Source organism: Capricornis sumatraensis, chromosome 23 (assembly GCF_032405125.1).
Source record: "Capricornis sumatraensis isolate serow.1 chromosome 23, serow.2, whole genome shotgun sequence".
In the NCBI taxonomy this organism is placed as follows: domain Eukaryota; kingdom Metazoa; phylum Chordata; class Mammalia; order Artiodactyla; family Bovidae; genus Capricornis; species Capricornis sumatraensis.
Window position 1 is genome coordinate 47,465,682 of NC_091091.1, and position 27,824 is coordinate 47,493,505.

Consider the following 27,824-nt stretch of genomic DNA (forward strand, 5'->3'; position numbering starts at 1 on the left):
AGCATTATTTACAGAATTCACTTTAAAACTTACGGCAAATATTGTACTACAACTTATCACTGAATTCATTACTGCCCCCACCACCACCCCCTTTTAAACTTTTTAGCTATATATCTTCAGGGTCTCGACGACTTCTGGTTCTTATTTTCTTGACACACACATTGTCACTTTCCTGTTTGGGAAGAAAAATATCTCTTAAGTCATGTGAAAGAACAGTTTGTGTAACCAACTCTACTCTGCAAAAACCTGAATCCTTACAGGGTGCGACGCAGGCCTTTAGTTCCAGAAAACTAGTCTTGAGGTTGGAAATGAGCTTTAAAATACAGACTGTAAAAGCTGCCTTAAACTCTTTTTACTATGTAAATCTTTAAAGTTAAATATTGTGTCTTGACAGAAAGGTTGGTAAGCTATTTTTAAGTTATAAATACATCATAAAGAAAAAAGAAATTTCCACATACGTTTTTCACTGATTTTTATAAATACCACTCAGAAAAAGTGAATTCAAATGTGTAATCAGGCTGAAGCCTTTTGGACCTTCTAAACAACTGGTGTGTCCAAAGGGGACATCACTCAGTGCTAGCTGAGTGTGAGCAGAGACCACTCGGGTTGCTGTCTTTGGGAAGGGGAAGGGACACCCAGGCTGCCTCCAAATGGGAACTGTTCATGGGACTGCTTGCCTACGGACACCCCACCCGCTCTGTGTCCCAGCTTTCTGAGGGGACACCTTTGAAATCAAGCGTTACCTTTTGGGAAGTTTGTTCAATCTCTAAGCACACACTGAAGGCAGTGCCTGGACCCTTAGTACAGGGTATGCAGTGAGCACTCAGAAAGTACTAACTGGATAAATCCCCTGAAAGAAGACATCATTATGTGAATTTACTATTCAAAGTGGAATTCCCAAGCCACATCCACCTGAATACTGAGCCACAGAATATGGTTTAGATGCCTGCTTCTCCTGGTAGTTTAACTGGGAGTTGGCAGTGTATTATCCCATTTGCTGTGTCTGCTCTCGCAATGTGGGGTAAAACCTCTCCTGACATAGTCTCTAGGCTTAAAAAAAGAACAGGAGATTACTAGCCTTTTGAAGACTGTGGGCACATCTCTTGGCACTCCGGGTCACTCTCTGTTCAGATGCACTCTCTGAAGGGTTTCCTCGAGGGCGGACGCTAACCTTTCTGGATCTCGAACCCTTAGGGTCTGAATGTCCTGTCCCTTCTTTCTTTTCCTGCTTCTTCGCCAGGATGTCCACCCTTCCCTCCCTCGCTTTCTCCTCTGCAGCCTCAGGCAAAGGCGTCTCGTTCTGCCTCCCAGGTCTCGAGCGCGTCCTCCTCTCTTCAACTTTGCCCCCAGAGGCAGGCTTCTTGGCTCCATCTTCAGGGCTCCGGAGCTTCATCTCCTGGGAGGGCTGCACAGACTTCTTTTCGCTTCTTTTTATTTTCATCTTTTCTGCTGATATAAGAACCTCAGGTCTTTGCTCCTCTACAGAAGTTTTAGCAGGACGCCTGGAACGCAGGGACACTCCCTAAAAAAATTTAAAAGACATCCACAAAATGTCAAGAATGAGGAATACAAATTACAAATCTCAAGGTGGAGAACATTATTTGAAAGTGAACTCAAAGGGGAATCAATTGCAACATTTTCCATTGATTCATATCCTAACATGCAAGTAAGTCTAAGCAAGTCAGGGGTGTACCTGTCAATTTGCTCCTACAGAGAAATCACCATTTCCACCAATAAACCCTAAGTAAGGAATTCAGTATGAACTCCAGCCACAACACCTGTCATATATGTCAGCGTGATGTTAACAAGCATTAAAAGGGTATTCCAGGAAAACACCCCACTATTCAGACAGCAAATGAATTCCTAATTCTTCAAGTCATTGCTAGAGCAGAATAGGAAAATTTCAATTTCTGGAATCCAATTTACAAACTTCTCTGACAATACTTACAGCTCCCCTACTGGCTTGGATGGTAAAGAATCTGCCTGCCATGCAGGGGACCTGGGTTCAATCCCTGGGTCGGGAAGATCCCCTGGAGAAGGGAATGGCAACCTACTCCAGTATTCTGCCTGGAGAAATCCATGGACAGAGGAGCCTGGTGGGCTACAGTCCATGGGGTCGCAAAAAGTTGGACACAACTAAGCAACACTTTCACTAACAGCCCTGACAGTTATGGGTGTCCCAGGACACACACACCCTAGGTAAATTGTTCTAATTGTTTAAGTACTGATGTAGATACTACTTGTACTCAGCACTCCGGGTCTAGAACAAGGCAGGACTGAGTTGCCCACTTTTTCTCGGCACAAAGCTCCATATCTGTGAAAACGAACATAGGAAGATCCCCTGGAGGGTGAAACAGCAACCCAGTCCAGTGGGGTCCATGGGGTTGCAGAGTCGGACACGACTGAGGAACTAAACAGCTCTATAAATTCTAAGGGGATGCTTTCCAATGGTCTGCAGCTACTCACTGTGTTGACTGTGGACCCACACTTACATTGGGGTGACATACAGTTGATAGCAAATTTATGCCAGAATGGAGAGCATCCACCCACGTTGCCATCCTGTGCCAAGTCATTCAATCATGTTCGACTCTTTGCGACCCCATGGACTGCAGCCTGCCAGGCTCCTCTGTCCGTGGGATTCTCCAGGCAGGAAGACTAGAGTGGGCTGCCACGCCCTCCTCCAGGGGATCTTCCCGGCCCAGGGATCAAACCCGCATCTCTTACATCTCCTGCATTGGCAGGCGGGGTCTTTACGACTGTCGCCACCTGGGGAGCCCACCGGGCACAATCACATCACACCTCCCATCACCTTATTCGGAGCCTGTGTGACTTCTCCTTGCGGATCCACAGCTTTAGCTTTCAGGCCATCGTCAGGCAGGTTTCCCACAGGTTCAGTCGTTTGTGCCGAAGTCCGCAGGCTTCTCTTTTTCACTCCTGGGGGCTCGGGGGGCTCCCGTGTCTCCCTAGGGGCTGTCCTCTGCTTCTTCTGGAGTGGCCTCTCATCCTCGGGGTCCTGGGCAGCTGTCACAGGGCGCAGTCTCTTCCTGCCTGTGACTCTGCCGTCTTCTCCCTGCTCCCTCTCGGGGGACGGGGAAACGCAACTTTCACCTGGGTGTTCTGCAGGCTCTCTGCTGCCCACAGGGTCTTCTGTGAATCTTACTTTAGGGGCCCTGAGGACTCGCCGGGAGGTTTCTACAGGTCTTCTGTCTGCTGCTTGCTTTGGGGCTCTCTTGATGGCAGTAGCATTGCTTTCCACTTCCTCGGCCTGATTGGGCTTTTGAAAGGGCTCCTGGGAACTGGCCAGGTCTTCCATGGTCTTCTCCTGAAATGCTTTTCGCCGACTCCTGACGCCAATGAAGTTTTCTGCTGAGTCCACGTTCCTCCTTGACATTTCCTTGGCCATCTTGACCTTGTTCTCATCACCCACAGGTTCTGTGTGCATGGCTTCCCCTGGAGTCTGTGCAGGCCTGCTGAGTGCTGAGGGCTCGTCTACAGCCACTTTTCCGGGTGGTGACCTGAGCTGTCTCTGTCTACCTGTTCTCCTGATGACTGGTTCTGCTGGTGGAGACTGGCGGGGTGCTGGAGCCGTAGTAACATCACTCACTGGTTCCTTGGCCCCATCTCGCTTTTGGAAGAGCTCTTTGGCACCTGCCGGATCTTCCAGGGGTTGGGTCTTTTCCTTCAGTGTTCTTAGCCGGCTCCTGACCCCATTTTCGGCTGAAGTGAGTTTCTGCTTTGAATTTTCTTTCAACACTCTGTTGTGTTTTTCATCACGTACAGGCTCGCTGTGTGTGGTTTCCCCTGGTGTCCCTGTGGGTTCTCTGAGCGCCGAGGGCCTTTCTATGTCCACTTTCTCTGGTGACGCCTTAAGCCGCCTCTTTCTGCTTGTTGGTCTGGTGACGGGTTTTGCTGGTGGAGACTGGCGGGGCATTGGAACGGTTGTAACATCACCCTCTGGTTCTTTGACCAGATCTGGGTCTTGGAAGAGCTCTTTGACACTGGCTGGGTCTTCCAGGGGTTGGGTCTTTTCCCTCCGTGTTCTTAGCCGGCTCCGGCCTCCAGTTACATTTTCTGCAGGATTGATTTTCTGTCTTGGATTTTCCTTCAGCACTCCGCTGTCTTTTTCATCACATGCAGGCTGGCCCTGCGTGCTTTCCCCTGGTGTCGGTATGGGCTCTTCTTTGTCGACTTTCTCTGGTGATGACTTGGGCTGCCTCTTTCTGCTTGTTGTCCTGGTGACCAGGTCTGCTGATGGGGATGGGCGGGGACCTGGAGCTATTGTAACATCACTGTCTGCTTCTTTGGCCTGATCTGGCTTTTGGAAGAGCTCTTTGACACTGGCTGAGTCTTCCAGGGGTTGGGTCTTTTTCTTAAGTGTTCTTAGCCGACTCCTGATGCCTGTTACATTCTCTGCAGGACTCAGTTTCTGCCCTGAAGTTTCCTTCAACACCTTGGTGTCTTTTCCTTTGCCTACAGGCTCTGTGCGTGTATCCCCTAGTGTCTGTGTGGGCCCTGTGGATGCTGAAGGCTCTGCCACGGCCACTTTTCCTGGTGGTGACCTGAACTGTCTCTGTCTGGTCGTTCTCCTGATGACTGGTTGTGCTGGTGGAGACTGGCAGGACGCTGGAGTGATTTTTACGTCACTCGCTGGTTCCTTGGTCTGGTTGGGCTTTTGGAAGGGATCTTTGACTCTGGCTGGGTCTTCTGTGGGTTGGGCCTTTTCTTTAACGTTTCTTAGCCGACTCTTGACGCCAGTTACATTTTCTGCTGAGGCCAGTTTCTGCCTTGAAGTTTTCTTACACACTTTGATGTCTTTTTCATCCTTTACAGCTTCTTTCTGCATGTGTATGGCTTCCCCCAGAGTCTGGGAGGGCCTCCTAAGTGCTGAGGGCTCTTCTACACCCACTTTCTCTGGCGATGACCTGAGTTTCTTTCTACCTGTCCTCCTGGTAACTGGTTCTGCTGGTGATTTACAGGGTATGGCGGGGGGCTGGTCATCAATCATTATGGGTTGCTTTGCATGATCTGGGCTTTGGAAGAGCTCTTTGAAGCCACTCAGGTCTTCCAGGGGCTGGGCTTTCTCCTTAGTTATCCTGGGCTGCCCCTTGCGTGCAGTTACATTTTCTGCAGAGTCCAGTTTCTCTTCTGGAGCTTCCTGAGACACTGCAGTGCCTCTGTCACCAGCTTCTGGTTCTCTGGGTGAGTGTGTGGTTTCCCCCGGTGTTTGCTGAGGCTTCCTGAGAGCTGAGCAGTCTTCCTGCCTGTCCACTGTCTTGGAAGGTGTCCTGAGATGCCCCCTTCTACCTGGTGTTATGGTGACTGGTTCTGGTTGTAGAGACTGGCAGAGCATTTTAGGGATACTGTTATCAGTCATAGGTCCCTTGGATTGACATGGGGTTTGGAAGAGCTCTTTAAAGCCAGTCAGGTCTTCCAGGGGCTGGGCCTTTTCCCTAAGTGATGCTCTTGACCACCTCTTGCTTCCAGTTAAACTTTCTGCTGAGTCCAGTTTCTGCCTTGGAGTTTTCTTAAATGGTTTTTCTTCACCATCACCTGCTGGTTCTCCTTCTGAGTGCCTGGGTCCCCCTGGAGTCTGTGCGGACCTCCTGAGTTCTGAGAGCTCCTCCTTTATATCCACTTTCTGGGGAGGTGACTTGAATCGTCTCTTCTCACTTGTTGGCGTGTTGAATGGTTCTGCTGGTGGAGATTTACAGGGCATTGTGGTGAGTTTGCCATCAGTCATTGCTCCATTTGCATGATCTGGGGTTTGGAAGAGCTCTTTCAAGCCATCCAGGTCTTCCAAGAATTGGGCCTTTTCCTGGGGTGTCCTTGGCCACCTCTTGCTTGCAGTTAAATTTTCTGCAGGGTCTGGTTTCTGTTCTGGAGTTTCCCAAGATGCTGCCGTGCTTCTGTCACCACCCTCTGGTTCTTTGGGTGAGTGTGTGGTCATCCCTGGTGTATGTGTAGGCTTCCTGAGAGCTAAGCAGTCTTCCTGCATGTCCACTTTTTGGGAAGGTGTCCTGAGACTTCCCCTTCTACCTGGTGTTATGTTGACTGGTTCCAGTGGTGGAGACTGACAGAGCATCTTAGGGGTTTTGAGAACAGCCCTTTGCTCCTTGGTGTGATCTGGGGTCTGGAAGAGCTCTCTGAAGCCAGTCAGGTCTTCTAGAGATTGGACCTTTTCCTTGGGTGTTCTTAGCTGCCTCTTAATTCCAGTCACATTTTCTGCAGGGTCCAGTTTCTGCCTTGGTGTTCCTGTGAATGTTTTGATGTCTTCAAAGTCACCTGCTGCTTCTCCTGAGTGCCTGGTTCCCCCTGGAGTCTGTGCAGATCTCCTGAGCACTGAGAGCTCCTCCTCTATGCCCACTTCCCGGGGAGGTGACTTGAGTCGTCTCTTCTTACTGGTCGGCGTGTTGACTGTTTCTGCTGGTGATTTATAGGGTGTTTTGGTGGTTTTGGCATCTGTCGTTGTTTCCCTGGCTTGATCTGGGGTTTGGAAGAGCTCCTTGAAGCCAGTCAGGTCTTCCAGGGGCTGGGCCTTTCCGTTGGGTGTCCTTGGTCGCCTCTTGGCAGAAGGTACCTTTCCTGCAAGGTCCAGCATCTCTTCTGGAGCTTCCTGAGACACTGCAATGCCTCTGTCACTACCCTCTGCTTCTCTGGGTGACAGTGTGGTTTTTCCTGGTGTTTGTTGAGGTTTCCTGAGAGCTGAGAGGTCCTCCTGCACATTCACTTTCTGGGAAGGTGTCCTGAGATGTCCCCTCCTACTTGGTGTGTTGACTGGCTCTGATTGTGGAGATTTACAGGGTGTTTTGGTGGTTTTGTCATCAGTCATTGGTTCCTTGGCTTGATGTGGGGTTTGGAAGAGTTCTTTGAAGCTAGCCAGGTCTTCCAGAGGTGGGGCCTTTCCCTTGGGTGTCCTTGTCCTCCTCTTACTTCCAGCAGAATTCTCTGCAGGGCCCAGTTTCTGCTTTGGTGTTTCCTTAAACAATTGAGTGATTTTATCATCATCTCCTGGTTCTCTGCACCATGTATGCATGGTTTGCCCTGACGCTGGTATGGGTCTCCTGAGCACTGACAGTTCTTTCTCTGTATCCACCTTCCCAAGAAGTGTCCTGAGCTGTCTCTGTCTATTGGTTGGTGTGACAATTAACTCTGGTTGGGAAGATGTGCAGAGCATTTGGGGTGTTTTGAGAACAGCCCTTTGCTCCTTGGTGTGATCTGGGGTCTGGAAGAGCTCTCTGAAGCCAGTCAGGTCTTCTAGAGATTGGACCTTTTCCTTGGGTGTTCTTAGCTGCCTCTTAATTCCAGTCACATTTTCTGCAGGGTCCAGTTTCTGCCTTGGCGTTTCCATGAACGCTTTGATGTCTTCACCATCACCTGCTGCTTCTCCTGAGTGCCTGGTTCTCCCTGGAGTCTGTGCAGGCCTCCTGAGCACTGAGAGCTCCTCCTCTATGCCCACTTCCCGGGGAGGTGACTTGAGTCGTCTCTTCTTACTTGTTGGTGTGTTGACTGGTTCTGCTGGTGGAGATATACAGGGTACTGTGGTGGGTTTTTCATCTGTCATTGTTTCCTTGGCTTGATGTGGAGTTTGGAAGAGCTCCTTAAAGCCAGCCAGGTCTTCCAGTAGTGGGGTCTTTCCCTTGGGTGTCCTTGACCTCCTCTTGGTTGCAGGTACATTTTCTGCAAGGTCTAGCATCTTTTCTGGAGCTTCCTGAGACACTGCAATGCTTCTGTCACCAGCCTCTGGTTCTCTGGGTGATTGTGAGGTTTCCCCTGGTGTTTGCTGAGGTTTCCTCAGAGCTGAGAGGTCTTCTTGCATGTCCATTTTCTGGGAAGGTGTTCTGAGACGTCCCCTTCTAGTTGGTGTTATGTTGACTGGTTTCAGTTGTGGCGACTGGCCGAGCATTCTCGGGGTTTTGACAATAGCCCTTGGCAGCTTGGTGTGGGTTGGGGTTTGGAAGAGCTCTCTGAAGTCAGTCAGGTCTTCGAGAGATTGGACATCTTCTTTAGGTGTCCTTGACTGCCTCTTAATTCCAGTCACATAATCTGCAGGGTCCATTTTCTGCCTTGGCATTTCCTTGGATACTTTGATGTCTTCATCACCATCTGCTGGTTCTCTATCTGAGTGTCCAGTTCCCTTTGGTGTTTGTTGAGGTTTCCTGAGAGATGAGAGCTCCTCCTCTACGTCCACTTTCTGGGAAGGTGTCCTGAGACGTCCCCTTCTACTTGGTGTGTTGACTGGCTCCAGTTGTGGAGATTTACAGGGTGTTTTGGTGGTTCTGGCATCTGTCGTTGTTTCCCTGGCTTGATCTCGGGTTTGGAAGAGCTCCTTGAAGCCGGTCAGGTCTTCCAGGGGCTGGGCCTTTCCCTTGGGTGTCCTTGGTCGCCTCTTGGCAGAAGGTACCTTTCCTGCAAGGTCCAGCATCTCTTCTGGAGCTTCCTGAGACATTGCAATGCCTCTGTCACTACCCTCTGCTTCTCTGGGTGACAGTGTGGTTTTTCCTGGTGTTTGTTGAGGTTTCCTGAGAGCTGAGAGGTCCTCCTGCACATTCACTTTCTGGGAAGGTGTCCTGAGATGTCCCCTCCTACTTGGTGTGTTGACTGGCTCTGATTGTGGAGATTTACAGGGTGTTTTGGTGGTTTTGTCATCAGTCATTGGTTCCTTGGCTTGGTGTGGGGTTTGGAAGAGTTCTTTGAAGCCAGCCAGGTCTTCCAGAGGTGGGGCCTTTCCCTTGGGTGTCTTTGACCTCCTCCTACTTCCAGCAGAATTCTCTGCAGGGCCCAGTTTCTGCTTTGGAGTTTCCTTAAACAATTGGATGCTTTTAGCATCTCTTGGTTCTCTTTGAGTGGGCGTGGCTTTTCCCAGTGTTTCGGAGAGCTTCCTAAGGTCTGAGAAACCTCCGACATCCACTTTCTGGGAAGGTGTCTTGAGCTGTGTGCTCATCCTGGTGGGTGTGCTGACTGCTCCTGGCTCGGGAGACTTACAGCTCATCTTTGTGGCTTTGTTCTCTGCGTCCGTCACTTCCTTGGCATGAACTGGGGTCTGTAGGAGACTCAGGATGTCCAGCTGCTTCTCTTCCGGCTCTGTGTCCTGCAATCTCTGGAGGGTGGTCAGGTCTGCCGCTGGTTCACACTTCAGCTCCGAGGCTCTTCTTGATCTCCTCACAGCCATCGTCTTTTCAGAATTTTCTTTCGATTCAATGTTTTGCTTACATTGTTCGAAAGACTTTTCACTTTCCTCTGTGTCTCTCTCCAGCTTCGGCTCTGGTTGTGGTGTTTTCCTCAGACGTCTTCCCAAGATGTCCTTGATGGTGTTGGGTTTTGCGTCTTGGTTCTCTGGCTCCGTACCCGGCGTGTGCACACTGCTGAGCTCCACAGACCTTCTAGACCTGTTTGCACTTGATGTTGCCTTTGGAGTCGCTGCCGTGGACACTGGAGTTTTCATCTCAGCAGCTGTGGTTTTATTCGCGCTCCTCGGTGTTTTCACAGGATCTTCGCTCATTTTAATACTGGGACGTCTCAAGGCAGGGCTTGCAGAGCTTTGATCAGATGGCCCTTTCGCTGTATCCTGAGTCCTAGGAAACACATTCTCGCCTATAAAATATTAAAATACACATGATAAACAGATTCTATTCACTGTGTTGTGCCAATTTGCTATCTGATTCTCATAAAATATTACTTAAAAGCTAGTTTTGGCTCCCATCTACCCTCCAGGATATGAGGCTGTCTCTGTCAGACAGAGATAAATGATATGAACCACACCCATGTATGAATAATGCTGCTGCTGCCAAGTCACTTTAGTCGTGTCCGACTCTGTGTGACCCCATAAACTGTAGCCCACAAGGCTCCCCCGTCCCTGGGATTCTACAGGCAAGAATACTGGAGTGGGTTGCCATTTCCTTGTCCAACGCATGAAAGTGAAAGTGAAGTGAAGTTGCTCAGTCGTGTCCGACTCTTAGCGACCCCATGGACCGCAGCCTACCAGGCTTCTCCATCCATGGGATTTTCCAGGCAACAGTACTGGAGTAGGGTGCCATTGCCTTCTCCAATGAATAATGTTATGGGTGCTGTAAAGTGAGGTCATCATAGGTGGTGGTAAGGAGCTACAGGAATTAGGTAAAAGAAAAATAATTCCTTAGCTGGGGTTCCCTGGGACTTCCCTGATGGTCCAGTGGTTAAAACCTTCACCTTCCAATGCAAGAGGTATGGGTTGGATCCCTGGTCGGGGAGCGAAAATCCCACATGCCTCTTGGCTAAAAAAAACGAAAATATAATATAGAAGCAGTATTGTAATGAATTCAATAGACTTGAAAAATAGTCCACATTACGAAAAAAAAGTCTTAAAAAAGAAAAAAGGGTCCTCTGAAGGCTGCCACCAAGGTCTCAGTGACACAGACATTTTTCATCAAACCAGAGAAACAGCTGTTCAATCTGCTGGACCACCAATGCAATAATGGGGATTATACTTAGCATGCTTAGGGTCTGTGTTACACAGGAAACATGTATTTTTCAGCAACAGGAAGCACCTCAAGCATAGCATGTTATTCTCGCTACGACAGGCACATGGTGATCAGTGTGAATGGCAGAGAAGATAAGACACTGTGTGTCCATCTCATACTCATCCTCCAGCAGGCGTCCACCCCATAGCAGCCTCAGTACCTGCGTGGTGCACACCTGCTGTCTTTCTCTTTGCTGACAGCACTTTCACATCTGAGTAATTTACATACAAGTATGATGAGAGCTTCCCTTCTAGCTAAGTTGGTAAACAATCTGCCTGCAATGCAGGAAACACAGGTTCGATCCCCGGGTCAGGAAGATTCTCTGGAGAAGGAAATGGCAACCCACTCCAGTATTCTTGCCTGGAGAATCCCATGGACAGAGGAGCCTGGCAGGCTACAGTCCATGGGGTTGCAAGAGTTGGACACAACTTAGCAACCACCATGATGAGAGAGGGCTTCCCAGGTGGTGCTAGTGGTAAAGAAACCACCTGTCAATGCAAGAGACTTAAAAGACACAGGTTTGATCTCTGGGTAGGGAAGATCCCCTGGAGGTAGGCATAGCAACCCATTCCAGTATTTTTGCCTGGAGAATCCCATGGCCAGAGGAGTCTGGTGGGCTAAATACAGTCCACGGGGTCACAAAGAGTCAGACCCAACAAGCAACCTAGCACACACACACACACACGATGAGAGATGATTACACTTGGCTGCTTGTCAACCTCTTCACTTAGGCAAGGTGAAGAAGGCCACGTGCACACAGGGAGCTTATGGTTAGTAAATGGGTTTGCCTTTTTATGCAAGTCTCTGAAAGCCAGTGCTGGTTCCACTGCTGATAGAAACTCCCCCTATAAACAATGGGACAAAGAAGCTGGACAGCATAGTTTGTCAGGAGTATCTGTCGTGGAGAGATAATACCATAGCAGTTGTAACGAAAGACTGTCTACAGTTCTGACTGAAAAGATCAAAGTGCTGGGGTGAAAAAAGGAAACCAACCAAAATTTTCCAAAGTGCACAGCAGAGGTTTCTCTCCTGAATGAGGTCCTGGAAGCTCTTCTCCAAGCAAATCCTCTGAATTCGGAAACGTCGGGGGACACACGCTCATCCTTTGCGGCTTCTCTTTCCCTGGTGTCTTGAACATTTCAGGCAGCCCTGTTACACAACAGTGGAAAAGCAGTTAGTAGACTGCCCATACCTGCAAACAAGCGTGCCTGTCCCCAAGCACAAAAGAGGGGATGGCAGAAGGTAAATAACAGATCACCCCCTAGAATTCCTGGGATAGAGTCTTAGGAGAGGGTGATGCTGGTTGTGAACCCATTTTTAGAAGCGGGCACTGGGGAGTTAGATCATTTATACGTCTCCTCTGCCCTTCTTGGAAAGAAGATCTAATGAAGGAGGCCGACATCTGCAGTCTTTTAGAGTGTTCTCCAGATGTGAGCACCGTGGAGAGGGCAGAGATTGCCCTGTGGGGTCTCCCTACCATGCCTGCTGAAACCTAGGGCCCTCAAGCTCCTTGAAATGTACAAACAAAATGTCTAGATTTTAAAAGTGATATAGGACTGCCCATTTTTAGTACTCTCAAGTAATAATATCACCTTCTTTTCATTTTAACACCAAAAGGCAGTACTAACAAAACCTCAAGCTGGGATAAAAAATACAGTTCTCCAAAGGGAAGATTTAAGTTTCTCAAACATTTATTATCCCCCATTCTCCTTACTGTTCTCATTCTGACAACAATGGATCAAAAAGATGCTCTCAGGCTGGCAGAGTCTGCAAAGTATGTTTGGGAGCCTGTTCTGAAGGTGCCCAAGCCAGCAAAGCCCCTTAAAACCTCATCCATCCACTACTGCTCAGGCGTCACTGAAAATATCCAGGATATTTATGCTTCATCATGTGTTAATGTTTTGTCATAAAGTACTAACGCTGAGGGCGACCACTGTTGCACGTCTACAGAATGTTTTGAAGGAAGGCTGAGAACATCCACATCCCAAGTGCTAAGTATTTAAACTTCTCTTCATCTTCGTCTTCATTGTTTCACAACATATACCTTAATACACTCTCAGTGCGTGCAGTTTACAGGGATACACAGATACACATGGAGCTCCATGTTGGGTGGTATAAGCTCCATTGTTTTTTTAATTTTTATTTATTTATGTTTGGCTGTGCTGAGGGGTCTTCACTGCTGAGTGGGCTTTTCTCTGGTTGTGGCAACTGGGGGCTGCTCTTGAGTTACGGTCCAGGCTTCTCAGGGCGGTGGCTTCTCTTGCTGCAGAACACGGGCTCTGGAGTGCAGGCTCAGGATTTGAGGCGCATGAGCTCAGTTATTCTGCAGCACGTGGGATCTTCCCAGACCAGGGCTCGAACCAGTCTCCTGCATTGGCAGGCCGATGCTTATCCACTGAGCCACCAGGGAAACCCGAGCTCCAAGTTTTTTTCCCCTCAGGGAGCATCCTGTCAGAATGCTGGTTACCACTGTTCTACATTTTTGTAGTTTGCTTTTAAAAAGCTAAGGGTGTTGCTCCAGATGTGACTTTAATTAGAGGGCATCTTGCATTGTTATGTAAGTGGTACAGTAATTTTCCCATCTGAAAATCTGCCAGGAGACAAAAACGGGATGCCACCTAATGGATGCAAGTGTCACCTCCCACCAGAAGTGGGAGCTCAGAATGGAAGCCACTGGGCAAGCCATGCACCAATAGCATCAAATCTCAAAGCCAGGGCCCTGCCGTGGCCCTAACCTGGTCCAAGCGTAAGCAGGTCACATCACACTTTAAAAATAGCAACACTGGCTCAACTACAAAAGGTTTAAAGAAGCCCTTCCACAGGCCTTTGTTCCATAAAACAAGCGGAAGAAGTCTTCAAGAAGCAAAATATCACTTAAATCAAATACCCCAACTCCGGGGTAACCTATTGGTAGAGATGCAAAGAAAGGGCAATTACACGAGCAAGCCTGCTTTCCTCACCAACCACACAGCGGCTGCCAGTTTTCCTGTACCTATGATGCTCTCCCAGCCAACGATGTGCATTCATTTAGGTAACCACCAAGGATCTACCTAAGGGAACACAGAGCTGTATTCCACATCCTGTAGTAACTCATAATGGAAGAGAATTTTAAAAAGAATATAGCCATCACCTGGTGGTCCAGTGACTAAGGATTTGCCTTCCAACGTAGCGGACATGGGTTTGATCCCTGGTCAAGAAACTAAGATCCCATATGTCAGAGGGGCAACTAAGCCTGCGTGTCTCAACTACTGAGCCTGCGTCACCACGACTAGAGAGAAGCCTGCGTGCCACAAAGAACTGACACAGCCAAATGAGTAAAACAGCTAAAGAAATATTTTTTTAAAAACAATTATATACATATATATTTGAACCTCTGTGCTATACACTTAAAACTAACACAACACTGTAAACCAACTACTCTTCAATCCAAAGGGAAGACAAGCGTGCATTTCCCATCTGCTTCCTGCAGGATGTGTGACCCCAAATTGTTGAGGACCGGTCCTTGCACTCCAATCCAGCTCCCTCTTCCTTGAACACCATGTCGCACCCCATCCTCACCCCCGAGTTGTCTGGATTATTTATCTTCCTGTCCCAGGCACAGCAGATAAACAAACGAGACGCCCACCCAGGTGGGACCCCCACAGGAGGAGGACAGGGCTCTGGTTTATAAGAGCCAGGGCTGTGCTTTTACCTGAAAGATCTTCACTGAAGTCCCTTGGTTTGCTGACCACGAAGTTGTTTATCACCCTGTAGGGCCGAGCCGGCGCGGTCACTTTCTCGAGCTGAGCTTTCCCTATGACGATGGTGCAGGGAGAGTTCGCGTGGCCGGTGCTGAACTGACTGTGAACGGGGCCAGGCGGCTTCTGGAAAATGATGGGGAGATCAACAACACGTCAAAGCCTGAAAGCCACCCTTTGCGTCCCCCCGACACGTCAAGAGCACACGCCACGTTGGAACACGCACCTTCGGAGTGTTGGCTCTTCTCTGCCGTCTGCCCGGCTGCTTGGGAAGGCCACGTTTCACAGCTTTATTCTGGGCCTGCTTGGCACCGAGTTTCACTACATCTGCCCATGATCTTGCCACTGTCAAGGAAAGAGATGCGGAGACGTTCCCAAACCGGCACCCACGGAAAAGTCCACCTTGAACCCATCTGCAGACACCACGCACTCACCGATCAAATTGGCCTCCGAGGCACCGCTCCTTCTCCTGGAGAAAATCGTCTGGAGGATCCCGTGCTGGCTCCGCTCCAGGGACGCTCTCTGGGGAGGGAGGCTGCCGCTCCGTCTCCCTCCTTTCCTGGGGACATCTGTCTGATGCGGGGACCTGCCAACCCCCGACACGCAAGACGCCTTGGACAGCCTGCGGCATTGGTCAGGAGCGGCCGCAGAAGCGTGGATGGCGTTAGCAGCCGGAGAGCTCATGAAGGCATCCGGTGAGGTCACTTCCAGACGGACTTCTGAAGAATCTTCTTTCCCTGATGGCTGGGGCTGCTCCTGGCAATTGGAATGTGTGTAGGAAACCTTACCCCAAATATAACATCTGTGTAATGAATGCGAAAACCCTACCCACTCAACAATTTTAGTTGTGTAAATCTCAAAGCACTGACTGCTCCGACTAGTGTCTGTCAAGCGTACAGTGGAGATAGGAGTCTGTGTCTCTCACTTAAAAAGAAGGGGGAAAAGAAAGCACTGAATAAGTCTTGACTGAAGCATTTCCAGTGGAAAGGTGGAAGGAACTTCCTGATGAGTGGGGCTCTGATCTATATCCAAGGAAACACCCTCTGTGGGAGTCTAACCACCTCGGGTCAGCATGGGTTCCAAACCCACCGGAAGGGTGGGTTCAGCCCATTTCCAGGGCTCATACAAAAGAGGTGGGAAGGAGACATACCTCATGCTCCTATAGCAACAGGAAAAGAAAATTAACTGAAATGAAAAGAAATTAAAGACTACCCAGGCCCTCTGGAGAAGGGGAGCTGGGGGGTGGGGGGCACACCTCTCTAGAGATAGAAGATCACACCCCTAAAGGGTCAGTGATGAAAAATTCTAAAGAGCTGACGGTCAAAACCATGGTGTGCATGCCATCCAAGCTCTGTCTTTCACCTTGTCATTCTAAAAGGGAAAGAACACAATCTTACAGCTCTGTCTTTCCAAATGGTATTTAACTATAACCTGAGCGTGACCACTTGGCCCAGAAGTGTGGTCAGCAGGCTGCCTCTGCAGAGACGGGAGGTCCTGAGGACCCACCTGTGCTCAGCCACCCTTGGGTTGTGGTTTGGAACTCAGGGGTCCATTTGCCAACACCTCTGGGAATGCGTTCTCACAGACATTGATGCTTTTTACTTTATTAGAAAGAAGGTCTTCACTGTTATTCTACTAGTGTGAGAGTTTTGGAAAGAGTGAAAAAAAAAGTGTTCGTCACTTCAGTTGTGTCCAACTCTTTGCAACATCATGGACTGTAACCCACCAGGCTCCTCTGTCCGTGGGATTTCCCAGGCAAGAATGGTGGAGTGGGTTACCAGTCCCTTCTCTAGGGGATCTTCCTGATCAAATCCGGGTCTCCTGCACTGCAGGCGGATCCTTTACACTGAGCCACCAGGGAAGCCCCTGGAAACAGTGTGGACCCAGGATGTGCGCCATCATCAGACCCCAGGGGGAGGCCCGCGGGGAACCTCACCTTGATGATTTTCTTCAGGACGGTGGGTGTGTGGGCGGCCAGTGACCGTCTTTGCTTTGGCGTCTCTCCTCTTTTGAGAGGTGTGTTGGGAGGTAAGTTTTCGTCAAATAATTCGGGTCTCAGGCAACCCCCAAAGGAGACCCGCCTCCTCTTCGCAGCCACGCCCTCCATCTTATCTAGAGGAATGGGCACAGATGTCAGAGTGCAAAGGAAACCGCGCCCCAAGTGCGACCTGCTTCCACTAACCATTAAAGACAAACCTACTGCGAGTTCACTGAGGCCTGGCACCTCACCACCTTCATACTCTCCTGATGCTGATGAAGCTAATGAAAGATCCAGGACAAACCACAAAATGCCAAGGCCCAACGTGACAACACAAGGATTCTGTTTACACGGTGACAAGTCCTGTGTGGACGGAGCCTAAGAAGGGCATGGCTGATCAATGGTTCCCAGTGTGGACCAGAGGGATGCCAGCGGTGAGCTCCCTGATCAGTGGTCCCCACTGTGGACCAGGGGGATGCCAGCGATGAGCTCCAGCAGTGGACTGAGTATGCTTTCCCAAGGGACTCACACTCAGGCCTCACCCAGACCTGCATGTGAGTGGAACCAGGGGCTGGAAGCTTTTCCCAGAGATCTGGACAGGCAGGCCCAACTACACACCTTTGTGAACTGCTCATCAACACAAACCCTTGTCTAAGCGACATGCCCCATTTGTGACACTCATGGGGAACACCATGAAGTCATGCACGTGAGTCTGATTTCAGAACCACACACCCCACCCCACGCGCTCTCTGCAGATGCAGAGCCGACAGCCAGGCACAGCCTGAGCACCCAGGGGATCCCCGTGAGGACTGTGAGCTGGGCACAGCCGCTGAGCACCCGGGGGTCCCTGTGAGGACTGTGAGCTGGGCACAGCCTCTGAGCACCTGGGGTCTCCTTGGGAGTGCGGGAGGCTCCTGAGCTGCATTGCCTGCCCCACGGGTCACATCTCTGCTGCCCGCAGCATGCCATCAGGTGGCTTCCCCACTTGCAGTAGGAAGAGAATACGACACCTGTCCCACTGGCCCACCTATGCCAACATGGAGGCTGGGGAGCCGCTGTCTGAAGGGCACCCACAGCAGCGCCTGGCATGTAAACCCACGGAGGCGGTCCAAGGGTGTTCTAGGAACCACCCCCCATGGAAAGATTTCCAAGATTTCCACTGCTTATGCTAAAGGCTCAACCTATAGGATATAAGAGCTTGTAGTTCAGAACTGAACTCCTATGAAAAGCAATTATGCTCAAGCTTATTCTCCCAAGAATCAAATATATTTTGGGGCCACCCTATCTCCTTAGACCCCTGCTAATTCTTCCCTAGTAGCCAGCACCTCCTCTGGTTGGTGGGTTACCAGGGCTTTCACATAAATCTAGGATGACGAATATGGCTCTTATGATAGTCCCTTATTGTCTCACAGAGCGAATCATTAGCAAATGAAGGAAGGGACCGCTAATTCACATCTAGACACAAGGCAGGCGTAAACTTTGGGGGGGAAATAAATGGACAGTTAAATAGACTTACTTGTGGAATCACCGAAGCTGCTGATTTCAGCTGCATCAAGGCCGGATAACCCAGGGCCCACTTGTCCAGTTGCTGGGCCCAGCTTCTCAGGCTTGTTGAGAAGATCGCTCTGAATCTTCCTTTCAACTTGCAGGGCCAGTGAAGCTGAGATCATCGGAGGTGGAATCTCAGTTTCTGCAGTCAGACAGTCGACATTTGCAGGCACACTCTTCCTCTTTCTAGAGAAAAGCTTTTCTGGTGTATTTCCAAAACTCCCAACTTTAACACGTGTTTGATTTTCAGGCAAGGACTTCTGGGGAGTGAACATCTGGTCATCTGCCCTGGAGCCTTCACTTTGGTCTAGACTCTGGGATACATGGCCACCGCCAGCACCCGGGTCTGCACTCCGCCGCCTCCTGGAGGGGCTGTGTGGTGAACACCGCAGGGGCATCGTGGTTTCCTGTGAACACCGCACGGGGGTCCTGGTTTTCCTTGTCTCCATCTCCATGCAGGCGATGCCAGGACTCTTGGGCTCCTTGGGCATCTGAACTGGCTCCCTGCTCCCCTCTCCCTCAGTCTGGCTACCTTCTTGCTCCCCCAAACTGGGGTCTGCCTTCATGTGGGGGCTTTGGCCCGACTTCCATCTGGATTTGGGGGAGACCAGAGTCTCGTCCTGTAACCCATCAGTGCTTTCTCTGCCTGTTGTGCAGTGACGCTGCGGTCCTGATTTTCTGCGATTCTGCAGAACGCTGACTTTTCCTGGGTTCACATCTAACTCCACTTTCATTGACTCATAAAGCTTCCTAAAGGGAGACTCACTCTGGTCACTCCTTTTAAGATACTGTATGGAAGAAAGAGCCTTCGGTTCTTCACAACAGGCCCCTGATGCTACACTGGGATCTTCTTTCGAGTCCCCAGTGGTGGGATCCGTCACACCTCTGTGGGTATCTCCAGGAAGTTCTGAGGAACGAACACGACTGGGTGTTTTCCTGGCCACATCGTCTTCCCAGCGCCCCCAGATGGCATGTGCGGCCGTGACGTCTTCCCCATGGGCCACAGGCCTTCCTGAAACAGCTTCTTCCGTGACTTCTGAACAGGCACTGGAATCTTGAGCTTTCCCTTCTTGACAATGAATTATGAAATAATAAGAAGTTTGAGATTTTCTCAATGATTTTAACATGCGCAATATGCACATTTTGGAAACTATTTCAAATTGTCTTAAAACCCTAGCTTTTCACTTGGCCTAAAACTTTCTTAATGTCCAAAATGCATGGTGACAGTATTCTGACACTAGTGTTACGAGCCAAATAGATAAAGCACCTCAGTGCATGACACCAGGATCAGGCATCCAGTGCTGCCCATCCGCCCAGGATCAAGGGGACAACTGAACCAGCCAACGTGTCTCCACATGCACCCTCCAACCAGCACGGCGCCCGGACATCACCTGGGGGAAATGTTAACTGGGATGCCCGCCTATGTCTGTCCCTTCCGCACCACAAGTCTACATGAAGAACTGATCTTACAGGATCTCAGGAAAACAAACGAAAACAAAAAACTACTGACCTGGATTGGAAGATAAGCTGGATCTTGAGACCCGACGTGAAGCTTCCTGTAAATGGGCAAAATACGAAGATCGATTTAGAAGCCTTTTCAGATACTGGCAGTAAATCCTATTTACTAAGATACTCTTCTGGTGGATGGCCTCCTCTACCCTACTGCTCTTTAGGATGTGAAGAGACTTTGGGAAATGAGCCCAGACCTTCGGGTGCTGGGGCTCACAGCACAGGCATTTCTCAGATGAGTTTTTAATCCACTGAACTTCTGTGAAAGAGGAATCAAAGCTGAAAGTCAACATCACCTACCCTCAGGGTCTGGGAACCTACCAAAGACACAGGGTCATCGACTTCACACTCCGTTTTAGCAGAAATTGGCTACAGGATCCTTGGGGGAGGTGGGATTAATTTAGCACGTGGGCCTTTGCTGGCAGACACTGGAGGTGTATCTGAAAGCTCAGGAGTTAAGGTAGAGGTGAACAGCGCGCCCAGAGACTCTGCACCCCCGGAGCACTGATATCAGACCTAGCTTTCCTGCTTGGCCGCCTTCATGATCTTTCCCAGGCAGCTTTTTATCAGGAGAAGACCGACTACAGAATAACAAGAATACAAGATACAGAAGTCCAATACTGTTCCAAAGTTAGAAAAATAATGTACTCTGAATCACTGGGGGAAATCACAAAATATACCCAAAGGCAAATACTTTAACTTCTGTCTTTAATCAATTTCCGATTTCTTGGTATTGAATGCACTGCTTCTCAAACTTCCTGTGTGAGGGCTCAGTTTCTGAACAATAAAAACGAATTAAAATTTAAAAATCTATACAAAATATAAGCCCATATTTTTTTTTGCACGCTAATATCCAACAGTCATAAAAATCAGTCAGATGACATGTTCTAAGTATTCAATTTCGATATTTCCGTTATCACAACCCAGATAACACTCTGGTCACAGACCCTTGGGACCTCCTATTTAACCCTTAGTTCAGCTTTTCGATTGCTTTCTTTATACCTACTCACAAGTTAGAGTAACAAGTTCACAAACTCCAGGAGATAGTGAAGGACAGGGAAGCCTGGCATGCTGAAGTCCATGGAGTCACAAAGAGCTGGACATGACTGAGTGGCTGAATAAAAAAAGCAAGCTGGAGGGGGCGGTGGCAGGCGGGACACCTCAGAAGCTGTGTGTATTTAGTTGCTCAGTCGCATCTGACTCTTTTCGACCCCATGGACTGCAGCCCACCAGGCTCCTCTGTCCATGGATATTTCTAGGAAAGAATACTGGCACGGGTTGCCATTACCTCTTCAAGGGTATCTTTCCGACCCAGGGACGGAACCCACATCTCCTGCACTGGCAGGCAGATTCTTTACCACCTGGGAAGCCCTCAGAAGCTAGCCGTCCCCCAAAGCTGATGAACAGGTGGACGTTAGTTACTTCTCTCGGGAAGGAGGAGCACCTTCAAATGCAGAGCCTCTGGCTGATCTCAGGAGTCCCTGTGATAAGACTCTCAAGCCAGGGCGTTCCAACCTGGTCAGACAAGGCTAGCTTGAGTAGCTTCGTAAAAAGGAGGATGGACAGGAAGTCTCAGGATTTACCTGGAACATTCTAAGTCCTACTAAATCTCCCAGAACTGCATTTTAGGAAGACGGACCATTTGGAATGTATTCTCTTCACTGATAAACAAAAGGCAGTGACTCTCCTTCAGTGTTATGGGTCATCTGTCCATTAAACCTGGAAAGCATCTCTGGCACCCACAACTCTGATGTGATTATCTCAGAAAAATAAAAATGGATGAATGGGGCACAAAATGAACCACCAGATCCCATGGTTCTGGAATCGGAGTTCTATGTCAGGGCTGTCTTAACCAAAGGTTTGCAAAATCAGATTGTGAGACACTTGAGGAGACTTTGGGGCCCAAAGTGTGATACTCAGTACTCCCCATGTTGAATAAAAGAGGAATGATAGCTTAAATTATCTTAATATATCTAAGCTCAGCTTGTTTTAATACCTTAGTGACACTTTCCTACTATAACTGATAAACTGTTCTCCCGTGTAACGAAACACAGTGTCAGTGCAGACAAAAGCTTTCATATCATCATGCAAAAAAGACTCAGAGCCCAAAGCTGGATGACATCCCCCATCACCTGGTCCCGTCTTTGTCCTGGAAATCCAGGTGACTTGCTTCCATCCTGATGACTTTCATTTTCATACCTGAAGTGCACAGAATCACAGACACATACTCAGGTTAAAGGTTTGTGACCAAAAATAAAACTATTATATCTGACTTATGTCCAAGGAATAAACTTCAGGTTTTGTTTAAGATATTACCTTATTCAAGCAAAGATATTTTGAGTTAGAGAAGTGTTTTTACACGAAAAACTTAGGTAAATTGCTTTGTTTCATTCAGAACACCATCATCAGAGACTGGGACCAGATTAATTTCTGAACCCTAACTAGCCTTTACAATATTGCTGAGCACCTACTCTGTTGGAACCAACTGTGTAATAGAACAAAACCAGGTGTCTCCTAGTTTTTTCCCACGGAAATCATGTGATGATCTGGAAGGTTAACCAAGAAGCTGGTGGCATCTACCACCTTTCATCACTTTGTGATGTCACTCACTGCAGAGTAATTACAGAGCTATACTTTAACTTTGGATCACTATGAGCTCTTCAAGCTTCCCACTTACTCCATCTGTTTCTGAACAAAGGCCCATTTTAGGAAGATGTAAAGATGTTTAGGAAGAGACATAGTTGTTCTAACAGACTTTGGGTATCAACTCACAGAACAACATTTTACAACACATACTGAACTTAGGTATCCAGGTAAGAGAGGATGAAAAGAATTTAGATGCCACCTAGGTAAGATCTAAAGGCTGGGCACTGAAGAATTGAGGCTTTTGAACTGTGGTGTTGGAGAAGACTCTGGAGAGTCCCTTGGACTGCAAGGAGATCCGACCAGTCCATCTTAAAGAAGATCAGTCCTGGGTGTTCATTGGAAGGACTGATGCTGAGGCTGAAACTCCAATACTTAGGCCACCTGATGCTAAGAGCTGACTCATTTGAAAAGACCCTGATGCTGGGAAAGATTGAGGGCAGGAGGAGAAGGGGACGACAGAGGATGAGATGGCTGGATGGTGCCACGGACTCAGTGGATGTGAGTTTGAGCAGATTTAAGGAGATGGTGAAGGACAGGGAAGCCTGGTGTGCTGCAGTCCACAGGATTGCAGAGTCGGACGCGACTAAGCGACGGAAGAGCGGTACCAAACAAGACTGGAGCCGCCAGGCGTCTGGGATTGTTCCTCATGGCGCCAGAGTTCTGAACCAAGCCCTTCTTCCTCAAACCCATTTTCTATTTGTTGCTAGAGGTATTTGATCATCTCAGTCTTAATCTGAGCAGCATTTCATTGGGGGAAATAGTTCTGGTTCTCCATTCCACATCAGATATTTCCTATCCAGAAGTCTCTATCCAATAAAAACACCCTTTAAAAATGAAGGCAAATTCACAAAAAGCACAGAAAAAGAAAAGACCAGGATATTCAAATCAGAAAATATCCACTGAATACAAATGAAGGCGGTCATGAAAACGGAGTTCCATTTAGCAGAATGGATGACAGAAAGGATCCAAACTGTTAATATATTGCTCCCTACAACAGATACAGTTGAGAATCAAAGACACAAATAGTACTGCAAATATATATATATATATATTTCATTTATCTTAGATTCAAGCTTAACTGAACAACCTGGGCTTTTTTGCTTTGTTTTGTTTTGCTAAGTCTGGCAACCTTAGTGATTTGGTCACAGAAAATCACTAACAGCATGTAAATTCTTCTAGACTTCACTCTCTTTCATATGGGATGAAAGACCTTTTTTCTTTCACCCTCTACTTTCCAAAAGAGGGCATCGAAGAACTCAATTTGCCTGCATGATAAGTTTCTATTTAAGACATCTTTATGACTGTGTTTAACCTGTAAGTAAGTGTGCTTTGGCTAAATGTCTAACTTATAGTACTTATAATCATTGAATATTCAGTAGAAACATTTTTAAAGTATACATTTTCTTAAAAAGACATACATAGGATGTAAGTATAATGATGGAGAAAGATACACCAGGCAAACAGCTACCGGAAGACAGGTACAGAGGTTGTACCAACACCAGACAAAATTAACTTTAAGGTAAAAATTATTTAGAGACGTTGCACATTTTACAATGATGAAAGGCTCAATCTGTCAAGATCAACCAGTTATAGACAAAAGTCCATCTAGCAGCCAGTTCCTAGAAACCATCTAAACCTTAAGGATTATGAAAGTTGAGAACAATGTGATTTAAAAAAAAAGAGGCAGAAAGAACTATAGGATGAAATCTCTCATCAAAAGCATTACTAAAGGTACAGGACATTTCAGAACAATACATGATGGAGGTTCATCCTCCCAGAGGAGATAATTCTTAATTTAAACCCACAGTATGGCCTCAAAATAGAGGACACAAAAATTACAGAGCTAAAAACAAACAAAAAAAATCCTAAATGCATGATTACAACTTACCTGTCCAAGTAACTAAGAATCAGCAGAAAATGTTACCAGGATTCTAGTTAGGAATTTGAATCTTATGGACCTATACAGATAGAACATTCTGCCCAGCAGCTGTGGAACACACATTCTTTTCAAACGCACAGGACAGGTTAGTACAGAGTTAACCACATCTGATCATAAAAAGCAAGCCCTGACTCATTTCAAAAACAAAATTGCTCAAATGTCCATCCAGAATGAATAGTGTATATCTGTGTGTAAAACTGTGGTTAATTCAAAGAAATCCTTAAGCAGTGAGAAGGAATCAGCTGGAATGGGTCCACCCATCCTGTCCATGCTGTGAATCTCACAACCGTAAGAGCAGAACTCAGTCACAAGCGTAGGCAGTTTAATAAAGGCAGACAAAACCATAGTGGTGAGAGACGCAAGCTTAGGCAGAACTCCGAAGCCTCTTAGGCAATCAGAAAAGCCACGCTCTCGTGGTTTACGTGGTGAGTGGAGATAGTGATGAGAAGACGCATGAGCAAAAGCTTCCGGAAATGTTGCTGATGGCTTGGGTGATATATTAGTTCTCTAACCAAACGTCACACCCTTAAACAAGAGAAATGTCTTTCCTCACAGTTCCAAAGGCTGGGAGTCCGAAATCAAGGTGTGGGCAGCGTGCCCTCCTGGGACGTCTCTCCTAGGCTCCGGCTGCTTCCTCGGGATTGTCCCCTGAGTACCTGCTCCCCCGGCTTCTCTGAGTCCTAGTCTCTTCTTATAAGGACACGGGTGGGAGTGGATTAGGACTCACTCTAACAGCCTCAATTTAACTTAATCCTCTTTTCCAAGGCCTGTCTGAAAATGGTCCCATGCCCGGGGAGCTGGGGGTTAGGATTTGAACTTGTGAATTTAGGAGAGCACAGTTCAGTCCCTGACAGGTGAAATCACAAGGCTGGTCCGTCCCAATAAGTTGAGTCATGCATCTCGTTTCGTCTCTTTCTCTATGACTGTACTTGATTTTAACAGAGAGAAGTAAAATGAATGCAGTTTCACAACGTTTGCAGCAACACGATTCTCCTTTAGGACCTGGTTGCTGTCCTTGGCACAGATATCTGCTCTCAAATCCTTTAGCTGGGCACAATAAACTCCATTTGTCATTCCTTCTAGACGCTCATGAATTTATTTAGATGAAGACTTAGTGTTGGGAATGACAACCTCAAACATGTTGACGTTTACCCGCATTAAAGAAGGATCCCTGGTGAACTGTGAGGCTGGTTTTTGGTGACTCAGAAAGTCTTTAGCCCAGTTAGATCTTACCTACCTGAAAGACCGATCAACAATAGTTATCACATCGCCATGTTCTAGCTGTACAGGTTTATCAAAAGTTGATCCATTTATTTGTGTTGGATTTGTGGAACTCAAATTAAACAATACTGCCTATAAATAGAAAACACAGGAGAACATGTCACTAGTAAATGGATACAAAGTGAAAAGTTTTTAAAAATAGACTTCCCAAAACCCACTCACCTCTTGCTCACTGATTTCAATTTTGCAGTGCTGTTTGGACACTACTGGAAGCTGAATACGAATGTCACACTCGATACCCCTTAATTCAAAAGAATAAAGATTTTTTAGGTTGTTGTGATTAAAAAAAATTTACTGACTCAAAATAAAACAGCATTTGATCTGTTAATGCAATGACATAAAGGAAAAACAAACTGGGCAATGTAAATGATCTTTGCATTTTGCTGGCAATTTTTACAAGTATTGTAGAAGCAGCTACTTTAAATCATTAAAACTTAGAGTACTTAAAAAAATTATAATGGAAAATATTAGAATACAAAACTGAATTTCCTTTTGCTAAACTATTTATGCTTATAATTATGAGACCCAGATAAAGGAGTACTTCACATCAGTTTGGAGAATAATTATTTTTTGGACTCTGCTTTTTTTTTTTTTTAATAAAAAGATTTACACATGTTTGTTGGTAATGCTATGTATGTTTAAAGGTTTAATCATCACCAAAAGTGCTGTATTTCATGTTAGGACCTCTCTGTGCCTCAGTTTCTTCATATACCCAGAGGACTCCATTGGCACCGATATCATGGTGCTCTGCACACAATTAAATGAGTTACCCAGGTCTGTCACTTCCCTGGCACGCAGTAAATGCTCACAACTTGAGCTTTTGATTGTTTTAAAACTGCACTATTAACTGACAAAGTCACAAGTCTCCTCTCATTCCAGACACTAAACACAAGCAACAATCAGTTATCTAGATGCAACCTGTCTTTTCACAGGAAGCTGACAGCAGCAAGCACCGCAAGAGAGAAATCCCCAAACCACCGAGAAGCTGGTCGAAGATGCCTTAAGCAAGGCTCCCTGGGCCTCTGGTGCCCCTGGTACCATCCTAGGTTTAACATGTTTGAACACACCGTGACTCCTCTGTTCTCAACAGGAACCTCTGGAGCCTTAGAGTAGCCCTTCCTCCCCGTGTCACACGATCAAACACTACAAATGGGTTTCGAGATTAAACAATCTTGCATAAAAAGACACTTAATCACTACAGTAATGAAAGAATGCCTGCCATTTGATACCGAAATGTTTTTTTTTTTTGTCTTTTCCTTTTGAAGAGAGTAGAAGTTATGGAAAGTGAACAGCTACTCTAAGTCAATGAAAAGATTTTGATTTTGAGGCATGAGAGAAAGATTATCTCGTTAGAAATGAGAATGTTTGGCAGGAGACTGCCAGCGAGAATCGCTACAGAGCAGTGGTTCTCCACCTCGGCCCCTGACATCCCAGCCAGACAGCTCTTTGTAGGGGAGCCGTCCTGTACATGGTAGAACTGGCAGCAAAGCTGACCTCTGCTCCCTGACGTCGGTGATGTGGGGCTCCCATATCATGACATGGAAAAATGTCTCCAGACTTTGCCAGGTATCTCGGGGGGGTCATATGGCTCTCAGCTGACAACCACTGCTACATACTGACTCCAAACCCAATTCTCCAGCTGATGTTTCAACAGGACAATTGTTGGCGTGCCAGACAGTAACCACCTCTGATACACCAGACCCCATACCAGACACCAGCTACATAATTATTAACAAGACAGTTTCTGTTCTCGGGACCTTAGGAGTGAACCGGACAAACTGCAGCCTCATTACCACGTGTGGGTTAGGAAAAAAAAGAGCAGTGCTCAGTGAAGTCTTCTTTTCAGGGTACATGAATCACTCATGTAGGAGGTTAGAGAGCAAACTTCAGAGACAGAAGCGCCAACTGGCCAACAGCACCAAGGTGAGCCAGAGTTTGCCCTGTGGTGGAACGTGGGTGCAGGATGACTGGTAGGAGGATGGAGTGTGGGTGGGAGGGGGTCAGGGTTCTACAGGGAGGGTAACTTACCCATCACTTTTAGAAAACGAGAGCTGGGCATGATTAACAGTTCCTGTTTATACACGGACCACAGTTACTGCCACCAACAACACAGGAAGGCACCCAAAGAAAAGTTCTCAAAACACAATCGGAAGGACTCTTCTTCCCATTCCCACTTTTTTCCCAAAAAGACCAACAAGCCAACACAGATCCCTTCCTTATTTGTTCAATAGTAACCCCCAGCAGCCAAGGAATGCTCAGTTCAGAGTTTTCAGATGAGCACAGCGGCCTTCGAAAGCCTGCCTGAAGTCAAGCAGGATGTGAGAATCCTTTACATTTTTCTCCAATTATAGATTTTTATCAAACCAATTTTTAAATCTTTGATTAAACACACACACACAATTATATAAACATCATCCTCAAAATTCTATTTCACATGAGTCAGCCAGTCACATTGACAGTACATAGGCAATCCTGAGCAAACCCAAGGGCTCCTCTACTCCTGGAGCTGTGCGTCCCATCTGTCAACCTGTGGTTAGTAACACTGAGGGGGTTTTAAAGCCAAATTATGTCAATTGTCCATGCAAGGGCAGGGCTCACCTTCCAAACACGCAGGTGCGGAGGCTCAGCGGAAAGTGAGGGCCATCCACCCCGCTCCTTTTGATGGTAACCAGGCGTCTTGTAGGACCCAT

At 47.5% G+C, this 27,824-nt stretch overlaps 1 protein-coding gene across 1 annotated transcript; it reads right to left on the minus strand.

The window, feature by feature from the left end:
- Positions 1-51: 51 nt before the first annotated feature.
- MKI67 (marker of proliferation Ki-67) lies at positions 52-27,824 on the minus strand. Its single transcript, XM_068961376.1, has 14 exons — positions 27,733-27,824; positions 25,297-25,375; positions 25,091-25,206; positions 21,401-21,467; positions 19,270-19,315; positions 17,728-18,828; positions 16,170-16,345; positions 14,668-14,989; positions 14,460-14,578; positions 14,188-14,359; positions 11,490-11,645; positions 2,810-9,591; positions 1,075-1,522; positions 52-192 (listed from the first exon to the last, which is right to left on the minus strand). The coding sequence occupies exons 1-14, from the start codon at positions 27,822-27,824 to the stop codon at positions 107-109; spliced, it is 9,762 nt and encodes a 3,253-aa protein (XP_068817477.1). The 3' UTR covers positions 52-106.

Excerpts from the sequence above, each read along its gene's own strand:
- MKI67 (XM_068961376.1), bottom strand. The coding sequence starts at position 27,824 with ATGGGTCCTACAAGACGCCTGGTTACCATCAAAAGGAGCGGGGTGGAT. Across the intron at positions 14,360-14,459 it reads GAAGAGCCAACACTCCGAAG|AAGCCGCCTGGCCCCGTTCA; the intron begins GTGCGTGTTCCA and ends ATCATTTTCCAG. Across the intron at positions 1,523-2,809 it reads TCACACAGGCTCCGAATAAG|GGAGTGTCCCTGCGTTCCAG; the intron begins GTGATGGGAGGT and ends AAATTTTTTTAG.